General features: G+C 37.2%; 2 protein-coding genes across 2 annotated transcripts; one reads left to right on the forward strand and one right to left on the reverse strand.

Annotated features, from left to right (window-relative positions):
- The first annotated feature begins 706 nt into the window (after positions 1-706).
- LOC149019849 (uncharacterized protein At4g14100-like) lies at positions 707-1621 on the forward strand. Its single transcript, XM_089147836.1, has one exon. It carries the CDS (start codon positions 840-842, stop codon positions 1554-1556), a length of 717 nt encoding a protein of 238 aa, XP_089003962.1. The 5' UTR covers positions 707-839; the 3' UTR covers positions 1557-1621.
- A 450-nt stretch (positions 1622-2071) lies between these two features.
- LOC149019850 (aminopeptidase (DUF3754)) lies at positions 2072-12212 on the reverse strand. Its single transcript, XM_089147835.1, has 16 exons — positions 11681-12212; positions 11169-11263; positions 10917-11030; positions 8626-8730; positions 8468-8539; positions 6898-7010; positions 6287-6430; positions 4778-4846; positions 4104-4191; positions 3915-3986; positions 3722-3822; positions 3354-3471; positions 2901-2960; positions 2714-2824; positions 2246-2371; positions 2072-2179 (listed from the first exon to the last, which is right to left on the reverse strand). The coding sequence occupies exons 1-15, from the start codon at positions 11775-11777 to the stop codon at positions 2261-2263; spliced, it is 1470 nt and encodes a 489-aa protein (XP_089003961.1). The 5' UTR covers positions 11778-12212; the 3' UTR covers positions 2072-2179; positions 2246-2260.
- Positions 12213-13066: the final 854 nt, after the last annotated feature.

Consider the following 13066-nt stretch of genomic DNA (forward strand, 5'->3'; position numbering starts at 1 on the left):
ATTGGGATTTGTTGAATCCAGATTAAAATTCCACATGCAATATTGTTAAAAAAAAATAGAAACAAGTGGATAAAGGTAATATTATTAAGGACAATTTATGAATTATGAATTATTTAACCATATCTTAACTGAATCTATTAATGGAGTATACCACTATGCCATTTTAAGAGACAAAAAGAGACATTTGGTCTTGTGATTTTTGCTTTGGTACAAAGGCACTTTTTATATATGAGGATAAGGATATTACATATGCCGCCGGTAGGAGTTGAACCCATGACCTCTCCACTAAGAAACAGGTTCCTAACCATCCTACTACTCCTCCATTGGGATTATTTTTAACACACTTGTCAATCACATATTTAGAAAGAAAATGAAAATGTCTCAAATGTCCTTTAAGTAGGAGCTTCCAACTTATGAAAAGAGGAGAGAGACGCTTTTCAGGGGGAGAAAGAGGAATGGATGTTGAAAATCTCTGTTCTTGAAAAAAAATAAATTAAAAGGTTCTTGATTGTAATCTAAATATTTTGTATTTACAGTTATATCCTACATTTTGATTTTATAACCGTGAATACAAGTTTTTACATGTGGCATCATCTGGGCCTCTGGTGCTGCGGCAAATAATATAAATCCAAAAAATCCCATACACGCTTGGGATGTGTTCGAACTTGGAAGTTGGAAGGGCATCATTTATTGAGAATCGGCTTATTTTGTGATCAGCCCACGCCCCACGCCCCACGCCCCACGCTTTGCTTCTTCGTCTAGTGTGTTATCTTCTTCCCCAGGCGTCTGAACCATCGTCGACAGAGGGAGTTGAAGTGGAGGGGGGAAAAAGAGGCAAAATGGGACTCCCTGAAATCAACCGAATTCCGATTACGCTCATCAACATGTTGATGCTTGTCTTCCTCTTTGGGTTCTCCGTTTTCAGCGTCCCTTCCGCTGTCGATGTTGCGGCAGATTCAAGCTCCTCCTCCTCCTCCTCCTCCTCCTCCTCCTCGATACCCACTCCGACTCCATGGCCACAGCAATTCCACTCCATCCTGGTAATGAACTACAGCGGGTCACTCCAAGTCATAGACCTCTGGTACGACTGGCCCAACGGACGCAACTTCAACATCATCCAGAATCAACTGGGCAAGCTCCTCTACGATCTCGAGTGGAATAACGGCACTTCCTTCTTCTACACCCTCGACTCCTCCAAGGAATGCCGCACTGCCCACCTCGAGGTTGGCATCCTTCGCCCTAACTGGCTCCAAGATGCCACCTACCTGGGCCAGCGATACGTTGATGGCTTCCTCTGCAACGTCTGGGAGAAGGTTGACTTCATTTGGTACTACGAGGATGTCGTCACCAAGCGTCCCGTCCATTGGCTCTTCTACACGGGAAGAGCTGCTCATGTCATCACGTTTGAGGTGGGAGCAGTGCTTCAGGACTCCAAATGGCAAGCTCCTGTATACTGTTTCGACAATAATAATAGTGGAGAGGGCAATCCCCCCCACCCAGAAATCCAATCTATTGCAGCTGCTCGTTCTGATTTGATTTCCGCACAAGGGGTCTAATGCACTTTTCTTGAACCTCTTGTTCTCTCGCCCCCACCAAAAAATTATATTATAAAAAAAAAAAAAAAAAAAAAGAAGAAGAATTTACTGCTTTTAGTCTAAATAAACACTGTAATGGTGTTGCCAATCTTCTGGTTTCTTTGTTTCTCTCTTTCACCAATAAGCTGTGTAATCTTCATTCCCTGTCTTAGGGGTGAAGTGTATTTCCTATTTTATGTTGTATCAACTATTATTGATACCAGACTAATCTCTTTATCAAAGAACGAGTAATACACCACCCGAGTCTATGGCTCCTACATACATCACCTAGAAGCTAAGCAATAAAACAAATTCCAGTCATTACAAATCATAGTTCTTCCAAGTCCAAGGACTCGACTGAGAACATCAAAAGGGAAACAAGAAGGGACGGAAAGAAAAACAAAGAAGAAGAAAAGAAAGAAGGAACCGATGTCAGGCTTCAGTACCGGTTGCCGCATTGAGATTCAGAGCCGGTGACAAAAGTTTATAGACATGCCAAAAAAGAAAAGAAAAGGGATGATGTGGATTCAGTAGAACCATATAATAAAACCATCCATTAACTTGAAACGCCATATCTCACCAGTGAGAATCATGGTTCTTCCCACCTGCAAATGTTATTGAAGGATTAGTTCTGCCTTCAACTGAACGCATGAAGGTGAGAAGAAACTTACCTTCCAAAGATGATGTCAAGGAGCAATAGTTCCTTGTCTTGCCTTGAGCACAAGTTCCTCTGTAGTTGTGCCGATGATCTCATTAGCACGCTTCAAGGATACACAATGATATCTTCCAATAGTATCCTGGAATGCAGATTTTTCAGTTGTTTTGTAAAGAGATAGGATAGACTATTGCATCCCATATCTTTAATTTGGAGTTGTAGCAGTGGAGGGATCATTTTGTCCAATCCACCAGATTCATTACTTTGAAAGAGTTTATTTTGCCAACTTATGAATTCAAATATGGTGTATCTGAACTATTTATTACAGGCCCAACATTGTGAGACAGCAATACTTATTAAGATCCATTTTCACTACCATTTGTAGTCCAATACACAAACCGACGTAGATCGCCTAGATACTCCGCTTTTCAACGAATACTATCTTACACTGACATAGTTCAAAATGATGATAGATAAAACTCACCCGACTAACAATGCCTAACTTCTCCAACTTCTGGACAGCATCATCTACTTCAAAGTTGCATTGCGCACCAAACTCTTCTTCAATTAATTTTTCACACTGAAGGTCAAGATCCTGTATCAAAGCATCAATATTAATCAAACTTCCATATTCATATGTTCAAGAGATTGAATACATTATAAGTACGTACCTCTTTTGTAGCTTTACCCTGTTCCATCAAAATAAAGAAAGCAATGATAACCTCTTTGACCTGCATATTGTGTGCACTAAGTTGAGAAACATGTGATTCACTCACTGGGTTCTAAAATTTGACTTGGGAAAATGGCTTGATACTGGGTGGCCCATGATGAAACAATACATAACAGAACCAATTCTTGCTAAAAGGAATACAACAACAACAAGAAGAAGCCTTTTCCCAACTAAATGGGGGTCGGCTGTTGCTAACTGTTGAATCAGTCAGCCATCATTCATCCAAATCCCCAGTGACCTAGGCATGACTAGTTTCAAAGAATGGACACACTATACAGGTCTAAAAGATATCCAAGTCAGTCAAGGACCCCCCCCCCCCCAAAAAAAAAAAAAAGAAAAAGAAAAAAAGGAAGAAGAAGAAGAAAGAACTAAAAGATTCTGGCTTGGTGCCTACTTCTTGTTGAATCACATCATCACACAAGTGAAGAAGAGTGCCCTTCCCACTATCCAATTGCTTGTCATACATGGATTGTGTAATCAAGTTCTGATACGTGACCATGTTCTGCTGAAACCTACATAAATTGGAGAACAAGAACCAAGTAAATGATCAAAAACTCAAGCACAGCAAAGTTACAGAATTATGTATCTAACCCTAATTAAGGCATGAGTCCTGTTACACTATATGGACAGTGGGAAACCCAATTCGGTTTCCCTACAGCCAATAAGATCCCTCTGTCTGCATGTGCTTTGCTATTGATGAACTACCTAGTGTGCGTACCCAAACACAACCAATTCATTAGAAACAATAGTTCAATACTTAACGTGAAGTAGATCTTTGCACAGTAGCCAGCCAGTCCAGAAATGATGGCAATAAGAACCCAAATATCAGCTTTAGGCATTTCAAGTGTACTAACAAGGGCAACCTGGAATAAAGTGATTGCAGGTACCGTCAGAATTAGTATGACGAAAATAAAGAATAGCACACGCCTAACTTCAAAGAAATCAAGTAACTGACCAGCCCAAGGACAGCAGAAACAAGGAACTTGACCCAATCCATTGGTGTCAAACTTGGATTTTTCTTCTCTGGCTATTAAATACAAGGAAGAAAAAAGATAGTCAATATCAGCTATTGACGGAACAATAACAATACTCATCGGGAAATGAAATAGTGGGGGATAGCAGGTTAAGGAAGAGTAGAACTCACCAGAACTATTTCCATATCTGCCATGGGAATATTTTTAAAATGTTTCACATATATTCCTCGATCTGTTTTAGTTTTTGGACTTGCTCGCCTGTAGAGTAATCACTGCTTGTGTAAGTGAATCACATCCATTTTTGTAAGTGCCGAGGGAAGTGACATGGAATTCTAAGAACTTATTAGTTATATTTCACCACCAGTGAGAAGTCTCTTTCGTTTGGGACCATCAGATAGTGAATCTTTATAAAAGTCCATTTTCTTTGTGGTAACTGTTAGGGAATGTAGTGTACACTAGCACCTTCTATCTCTCCAAACCCTCTCCTCCCCAATCCCAGGAGAAAAAAAAAAAGAAAAAAAGAAATGGGATTTCTAAATGAGGAGACCCTCAAGGCTGCCCAGGTTTTTACGGTTCAGGCCAAAGGGTGAACACTGTTTGCACAAGGCCTCACCCCAATCCCAGCATGGTTAAAAGCCAGCAAACTACTTACATTTCCTAATATATAATAAATATAAATATATAAATCTGTTAAGTCTTTTGAAACCTTGTAGAGATATATGCCCAAACTCATATTATAAGCTAATGGTTTTGAAAATAAGCTCTGCATGTGCAATGAGATCCTATTTTTCAATTCAACCATACAAAGCACTAAAAAACAAATAACTAAATAAAAGGTCTGTACCTGTAAACAACAATTATCCTGTCAAAAGTTGGCTCTTGAATTGTGATTTTGCCAAGTAGGTTACGCATGCTGGAGAGACAGAGTATGAAAGTGGTGTTAAGCATCCCATATCCGGCATAAGCACCCGAGTAGGATGATTATTGGACTTTATCAAACAAGTATGAAATTGTGAAACCCTTTTCTTGTGAAATGCATGTGCACTCGTACATAAACATTCATAGGTATCCACCACCCCCACCCCCCAACAAATAAATAAATAAATAAATAACAAAAAAAAAAAAAGAGGCACAGACAAGAGAACACATTGTAATATAACATAAACATAAGACTGTATTTGTTACACTGTACAAAGGTCCAATTCTTTATAGATTCCATGCATCAGCCTTTTTCATTTAGAAGGGGCTTTTCTCCCCCCATGTATAAGGTCTTGTGTGCAAGACCATTTACCTAACGGCAAATCACATATAGATCCCTTGTGTTTGCAATCAATTACATCTACTACCCCTAGAAAAAAAATTAATTTTCAGCAGAGCTGTCTATTTTTAGCTTTCAATTCTTTACAGTAGGGGGGCATTTGTAATTGATTTTTTCCCAGGGGTAGTAGATGTAATTGATTGCAAACATAGGGGGTTTATATGTAATTTGCCCTTTACCTAATTATTTTCTGCTATTTGGCATTTTTGGGGTTTACGTGACCAGTCAGGATGTTTGGACATGATTTACAGGGCAGAAGAGAATCCAGCCATTTGAGCAGAGTGAAGTCTTCTATGGATGCCAAGAGTACAAAAGATACCAACACTATTTTGCGAAAACCAATTCTGAGTTTTGATGTGGACATTGCTTTCCAACATTTTGCATTACATCACGATAACAGTTCCTTTTTCTTATTGTTATTTACAATTTTTTTGTTTTCAATAAATCCCTCAATATAATTCATAGCAAAACAAACACAACCTTTAAAAAAAAAAATCCAAATTTCCTGACTGTAACTTCTTCTAAATTGTCAATAAAAATGGGTTACTGAATGAATCACCTTATCTCAGCACTGGTCAGAACTAATCACATCCCTGATCAATTTTTCATTCCATGGCCAATCAACATAGTTTCTGTTAAACAAGGTTGCTAAGTATTGACTCTTACTTGAACTGACAAGATCAGCTGTAATGTGATCTATCAAGCAAATGTCACCGAATCTACTAGTAGTGTGGATTTTTACAATGTCAACCACATAGACGTAACAAGTCAGAATTCACACCAATAGTGAATTTTGTTTCATCAGTACAACTCTATTTATAACATAAAATGTCTGTTGTACATGAAAACACGCACAGAGTTAAGGAACAGCAGATAAATGAAGGCACCATGACTATTCTCAGCCCATCTCAATAAATTAAAATACACTTCAAACCTAAGATGAGCTTAAATAGTGTTGAATGGGGACCAGAATTCACCTATCCAAACACATGTAGTTGGGGGGAAAGGCCAAGTTGAGTTGAGTAGGGTTCCAACCTGAGCTGCATATTTTCAAGTCGAATCCGTTCAACACCTAGGTCATCTTGCTCTCCTTCATGGATAATTTCATCAGTTTTCTTAGTATCTCGTTGGTGTTTCTGTTTTTGCATCATTGGCTTTCTGGACAAAATACGTTGTAATCTGCAACAACCATAGATCACAAAAAGATAAAGTGAAGTTTACTTAATACTTCCAAATGCAGCAATATGGCCACTGGAACTCAAATAAGATTTAAAATAATTATTTTGCAAACAATTTAATCATTGCTGGTACCACATTCCCTCATAAAAAATGTTGGTAAGTTAACAATTTTGATGCTTTGAAACATGATGTCAACTTTACTACTTCAGGAGCAGAGTCTACAGGTGAAAAGCCTAAATCATTCATTTGATCCCAGCTCATTAACAAGGAAAATAATTGCAACTTATTCCCCCCCCCCCCACACACACACACAAGAACTAGTTATGCTTACTATTTTGCAGGTCATTCAAAGGAATTTAACATCAACTGAAATCATATTTTAATAAACATGAATTTTAAAGAAAACAGCACTTTCAAATGATATAAAATGACAAATAATCAATGTTACAACTCAAAGAAACTCTTACCCAGTTACTCTGAGAAGCCATCCCCATAAACGTGCAATAAGCATATCCAATTTCTCCATGAAAAAGTAATCGGTTGTTTGGTCCATCCCAATGCCTCGACGGAAGATTACATACTATACATGTAGATATAGAGTGTATCCAATATTAGTATAGGGCTAGAAAAATATATGAACATTTCCCATAGTGTTAAAAGTTTTCCCATGGATGGCAATATGGCCATTGGCTTATGCATCAACATCCCTGACAGCAAAGAATTTTGAAATACCCTCAATTCTACTTCTCTAAATTAAATTTCCAAATCATATTTCCCAGCTAATATTCCTTTTTGTCACTACTTTACTAACTCCAGCTCCTCCCATCATTTTCAAATAGTAAGTTGTTTACCACAAAGATGCTTCACTTAATTGTGGTTTGAAGTAAGCTGAGGGTGTTGTTATGACCTTATCTTCCTAAACCAATTGGAACTTACATTTTCGAGCCACCAGTAGAGATTTAAAATACCATATGTTGTGAAGGGCCAGATGCAAAAACCAAAAACAGAGTCAAAGATGCCTAAACACCAAGACACGTTGGACAGCTGCAGAAAGCATGTACGTGGGTTTGAAAAAAGACAAGGACAAGCCACAGAGAAACAGTATTGATAAAGAAGGTTCAGAGGCATAAACAATAAATGTTTGTTATGGTGCAGTTTTCAGAATCGTAATCTAAATTTTAATATGCTTCAGGTAATCCAGCCATGAAGATAAACAGAGCTTCCAATAGATACTTCTGCTTTCCTATGCAAATCTGTTATATGAAATTTTTAGATTCTATTCCAACATCACCAGCTTTAAATTTCATTTGGGTGTACGATCTAATAATTTCATAAGGCCGAGGTGTATCCTTCTACACCCTCAACCAGAAAGCCCCACTCTGTTCATTCAATGCCCTCTATTTAAACCAGAACTTCTCCTTCCCTTCAAACCACAAAAACATAAAAAAGAGGGAAATAGTACAGGTATAACAAAATCTAGCATATAGGAGAAACTGTAATCTCTTTCCCTTTTTTCGAATTCCCTTCTTTCCTTCTGCCCATCGCTCTTCTTCATTTTCACTTAACCCAAACCATAAAATGTTGTATGATCCCTCCCAAGGGATATTCAACACTAGCAAGACCCCCCCCCCCCACAGTGCTTTAACCCCCTGCTCTCACTATCTTCGTGTCTGCCAACTATCTTGTCAACAGAAGAGTGAGGGCATGTCTTAGTTCTTTAAAGCAATGAAAAAAAGCTCTCAAGACATGTATGATGGATTTCTAAATATTTTAGCATAGTCAACAGGTCACTTAGAGTATATCCAAAGTTGAGTGAATCAGCCACAGACAGGAGAACAAGGTCGTGGGTGAGTCAGTTCTATCCACTAATTCCCCCATTCTGGTTTCACATCAACAATTCAGTAAGGTTCTCCTAAATTAAATGTTTTCCTTCAAAATGGAGGAAATGTGAGCCAGTAATGGTTTTTAACACACATCATTGGATAGAAACCTGTTACTACAATTGTAAATCTAAATGATTTAGACTGAAACAAATACCTTGTCGCAAAAATCTGGAAGGTTTTCACGAGGATGCTCTTCAAAAAACCTTTTCAAAAGTTTGGTGTCAAGCTACAATCCGCAAAGTAGAACATTATTTGTAATGTAAAGAATATATAAGGAATCGAATTCAACAAGATGTTAGAAATGGATAAAACCTTAGACTTATCAACAGTAATAGGAAGATTCAATAGATACTGCCCAGACTGCGCAACTTCAATCTCCTCATCAGTCGTTATCTTAAAATTACTCTTATCCATCACCTGAGGAAAATAGATAAGTAAATTCTTATTATTTTTTAATTGGGATCACAAAGACATGTATCAACTAAAAAATTTTTATGCATTATGCAATAAGATATTGAATGAAGGATCAAAAATCTTGGTGGTGCTACTATTAACAGCCAAGGCAATGAAAGCAGGAAAAAAAATAATAACTCCCTACTGCGGATCACCTTCATACAGGATTCTCCCACGGGCCCCCCAAAAATAAAATAAAAAATAAAAGAGGGCCAGGGACCCTCAAAAGAGAATAGCTAGAGGGATAGAAACACATTAAAGTAATTCCAATTGCACCAATAGGTTAATCAATTTTAGGTTTTTCCATCACAGCACCAATGGAGAAACACCACCTAAGTAAACACTAAAGTATTAAACAGACTATATTTATTTGGTAAAACTCACATTGCAAAAGAGATGGAGGTAGACAACAACAACCACAATTGGCTGGGGACCCTCAAAAGAGACAAGCTAGAGGGATAGAAACAAAATAAAGTAATTCTGCTAGGTCCAACTGACTTAGCCAGCTCATTGGCTAAAGAGCCAGCTAATCAAATCCTTGACACAATATAACAGTCCCATGAACCAAATCTCCTATAACACCAAACATCATCAAACCTTCTCTAAAATTCCATAATCCCACAGAGACCCTAATTTCCCCCATTCAAACCTGCATCTGCATTAAAGATCGTTGAAGGATTGGCTCCTAGCTGATCTCCTTTCAAACTAGGACTAAAATCACAGACAGCTCCATGTTTCACCAAGCAAGACTTTAGTGCATTCCAGCATATAACTTAGCCCATATGAGAATTAGCCAGAAAGTACAAAATAGACATAGTGAGGAAGAAGAGGTGAATGGAGAATATGAGAGGAGAAGGAAGAAGAAAAGAATGTAAGTTCAAAATCAAACAAAGATTCGAGAATAGCTCAAGAAGAGTAGATATGTAAGTGTTTCTTCCAACCATTAAAAAAGTTAGAACCTCAAAAGGGTCTGTATTCCACAACTTAACGTATGTGATCCATCTTGACAGAAAATCCCAAGTTGTACAAATGCAGGTTGGGACTGGCTGCTAAGATAATTTGTCAAAAGGGATGACCTTGACACCACTAAATGATCAGAACCAGTCCAACAGGCCAAATCTTTGCTTCTCTTACCACCCCTTTCTCAAGCCAAGGAAAAACACATATTATAAGATAGCCAACAATCATCCAGTACATTAGTTTTGACCTTGATCAAGTTCCACCATGTACGTGTGCAATGGTTTCCAACATTGTATAAGAAGGTGGTTCATATCGCTGAAGATGCACACTGAAGAAAGGAGAGAGATTCTTAGGAGTGGAGACAGCTCTACTCGGCATTTATGTCAAGAAAAGATGCATTAATATAGTTACATGGGACTGTACTTGATTTATCTAAAGAAAGGGTAGTTACATGTAGCTTGAATGAATTTGGCTACCAGAAATCTTGCTTTAGCTTGGAGAGCCTTATCCTTATGCCTAGTTTAGCTTCTTGGAAGTTCTAAATAACACAGCTGGGAATGAGGAAGAAGTTTCAAAATACTTGCCACCGAATCTTTGGAATGATATCTGTTGATATAGATTCATTCCATTTTAAGCAAAGGGTAATAGAATTAATTTTGGAGAAAAGAAAAAAAAACTGTAATGTAATTAGGGATAGTCTGCAACTATAGAAAGTATTATAAAATAAAAGAATAAATAATATTGGAATATATTCAATATCCTGTGGTAGTTTCCTAGTAGAATAGAAGTAATTTGATTGAAAAGTCAAGGCAGAGTCCAATTACAAGAATAATTTGGGTCTCGATTTGAAAAAAGTCATTATTGGAAATAATTTGAGAGTTCTTTCTTTTCTTCATTTTTAATTTCATTGTCCTTCCAACCAGATCGAGCCATATTATAACTTAATTTTATCATGAAAAGGGCAATCAGATGATTGTACAACTAATAGCTGAAAACAATAATTGATGAAATAACATTCAGTCAAATAAAAATAATAGAAAATCAATCATCCCAATAGAGAAGAACGAGAGGAAGTTAGTGTCTAAATGGATTATGCTTCCCTCTATTAATATTATTATTTATTGGAAAAATAATATACATCATTCAAGAAGAAATTAAATACCGCCAGAAAGAAGCAATCATTGGCTCACCTCAAACAGATATGTCAGGAAGTTCTGTTCTAGAATATTGGTTTCTTCTGGAGATATATTCTGTTGCGCCAATTTCTTGGAGCCATAAATCGGGTCGAAGAGGGAGTACAATTGCTAGACACGTAATACGAACAAATATTAATGACCAAATACCTCAACACAGAAAATGACCAATCATTAAGTCAATGCAGCAAAATGTAAAGCTCTATTCCTCTGAAAAAAGTTTAGTACACAGAAGTTGGCTGGCTGTACCATCAGATCCTCGAACTGCAGAAAATACCAAGCTCGAATTGTATATTCAATTCGCTTGCAGAGCTTTATGAACTCAGCACGGTCAGAACCATGTTCTGCAAGATAGTGAAAAGTTTTATGGCATCGAGGTCCGGTAAAGAGAGTCAGTAACCGAGGAAGAACACGTTCTAACACTAAACAGCCGGAAGTTTACATGATAAAGTATCACAATCTCAAAACCAGTTAGTCTTCTGACAACAGAAATGGTGCTAGATATGCACATAATTGAAAAGAAATCGGAAGAACATCCAAGAAAAAAGGCGACTATGGTAAATCAAAACGGAAAATTCTCTCCAAGAGTTGGTCGTAATTACAACGGTTGATTGTTCCAGCGGAGGAGGAAATCAGTTCAGGCAAGCCACATAAAGCGACGTTAAAGAAGAAACAAAGGCTGCGGAAGAACAGAAAAGCTGTAATCTGAAATTCAATTCAAGAAGAGGAAAAGAATAAAAGGGAATAGGGTATGTGAGTACCTATTAGGTTGGCCAACGACATTATAAGCTTAGGCTTCAAAATGGGAATTACGGATTCCCTCTCTAACCTAATGACGTCTTTGTTCTTTTCAGCCATCTTTCCCTGCAGAAATGAAGCGAACCAAGCCAACCTCTCAGATAAACGACGTCCAACAACAGTAAGCAGTAGCGGCGATGATAGATCAGCTTTTCGATCCAATAAGGATTGGATTTCTTTCCAGTCAAGATTTCAGAGACCGAAGGAAGATGTGGAGAGATATTAGAAACATATATCTCTGAGAAAGGGAGGCTGAGCAGAATTCGAATTCGAGAGATAAGATGAAGGGTTTTCTTTGGAATCCATTTGTCTTTAACTCATAACGCTTGGCACAAGACACAAGTGTAAATGTAACGAGAAGACACTGGACTGGAGAAGGTATCTCTCCTCCCGGCTCCCTCCGGAAACAAACAATTTAAATCGTGAAAATGTCGGTTACTTGCCCATTAATTCCTACAACTTCCACGCCATTGTCATGTCACGAAGGGACTGAACGGGAACGGGTAAAAACGCACAATTCCGGATTGGGGTCTGGGGATTCTTATTTCGGAACCCGGGAAGCAGAATCGGTTCCGATGATTCGGACTGAAATCTGACTCGTAGTCGTACGTATTAATTAGTTATTACTGGTCTCTTTTATTTTTTTGTAATATGTTCTCTTCTATCTAGTTTTTAAAACCCTAAAAATGTCCTTTCTTGAAAAATTGGCCAGAGTCTATTGGATTTCAATTAAGGAACTCAAGGATAGATGAATATGAGAAAAAATATGGATGATATACCACGAAATGCAATTCAATCAGAGCATTTTCCTTATCGAAAAGAATTGGAGACTTAAATCTATGTCATTATAATATTTGTCTTCTACAGTTGTACAGTTCTACCTTCTACGTAAAGAAATAATATTTAATCTTTAAGATTGAAATTTATGGAAGCATGTGATGCGGTTACTCCTTTGAATTAAATTTGATTGACGAAGGACTCAAAATCTAAATCTTAACGGGTTAAACATTTAGGCTCTTTTTTATATTAACTATCATTCTCAATTATAAATTTTTTTCATTATTTTGAATTATTTGGTGTCAGTTTTATTTTTATTTAAAATAATAAAATAACCTCCAAAATTCATAATAGACTTTTTATCTATTATAGATTATAGTGAGAATTTCATTATCTCCATTTATGCACAGATTTACTTAAAATTTTATAATCAAGATGAAAGTAAAACAGTAAATACACATTCTTTTACAAAAATCATACTTTTTCCCTCTTTTATCATTTACTCACTATCATTTTCTAACAACTTTTTATTTGGACACCAAATTTATTTATTTTTCAACAAAATTCACCAA

This window comes from Hakea prostrata, chromosome 3 (genome assembly GCF_041222555.1).
Source record: "Hakea prostrata isolate BN-2017 chromosome 3, UWA_Hpros_2, whole genome shotgun sequence".
Taxonomy (NCBI): Eukaryota; Viridiplantae; Streptophyta; class Magnoliopsida; order Proteales; family Proteaceae; genus Hakea; species Hakea prostrata.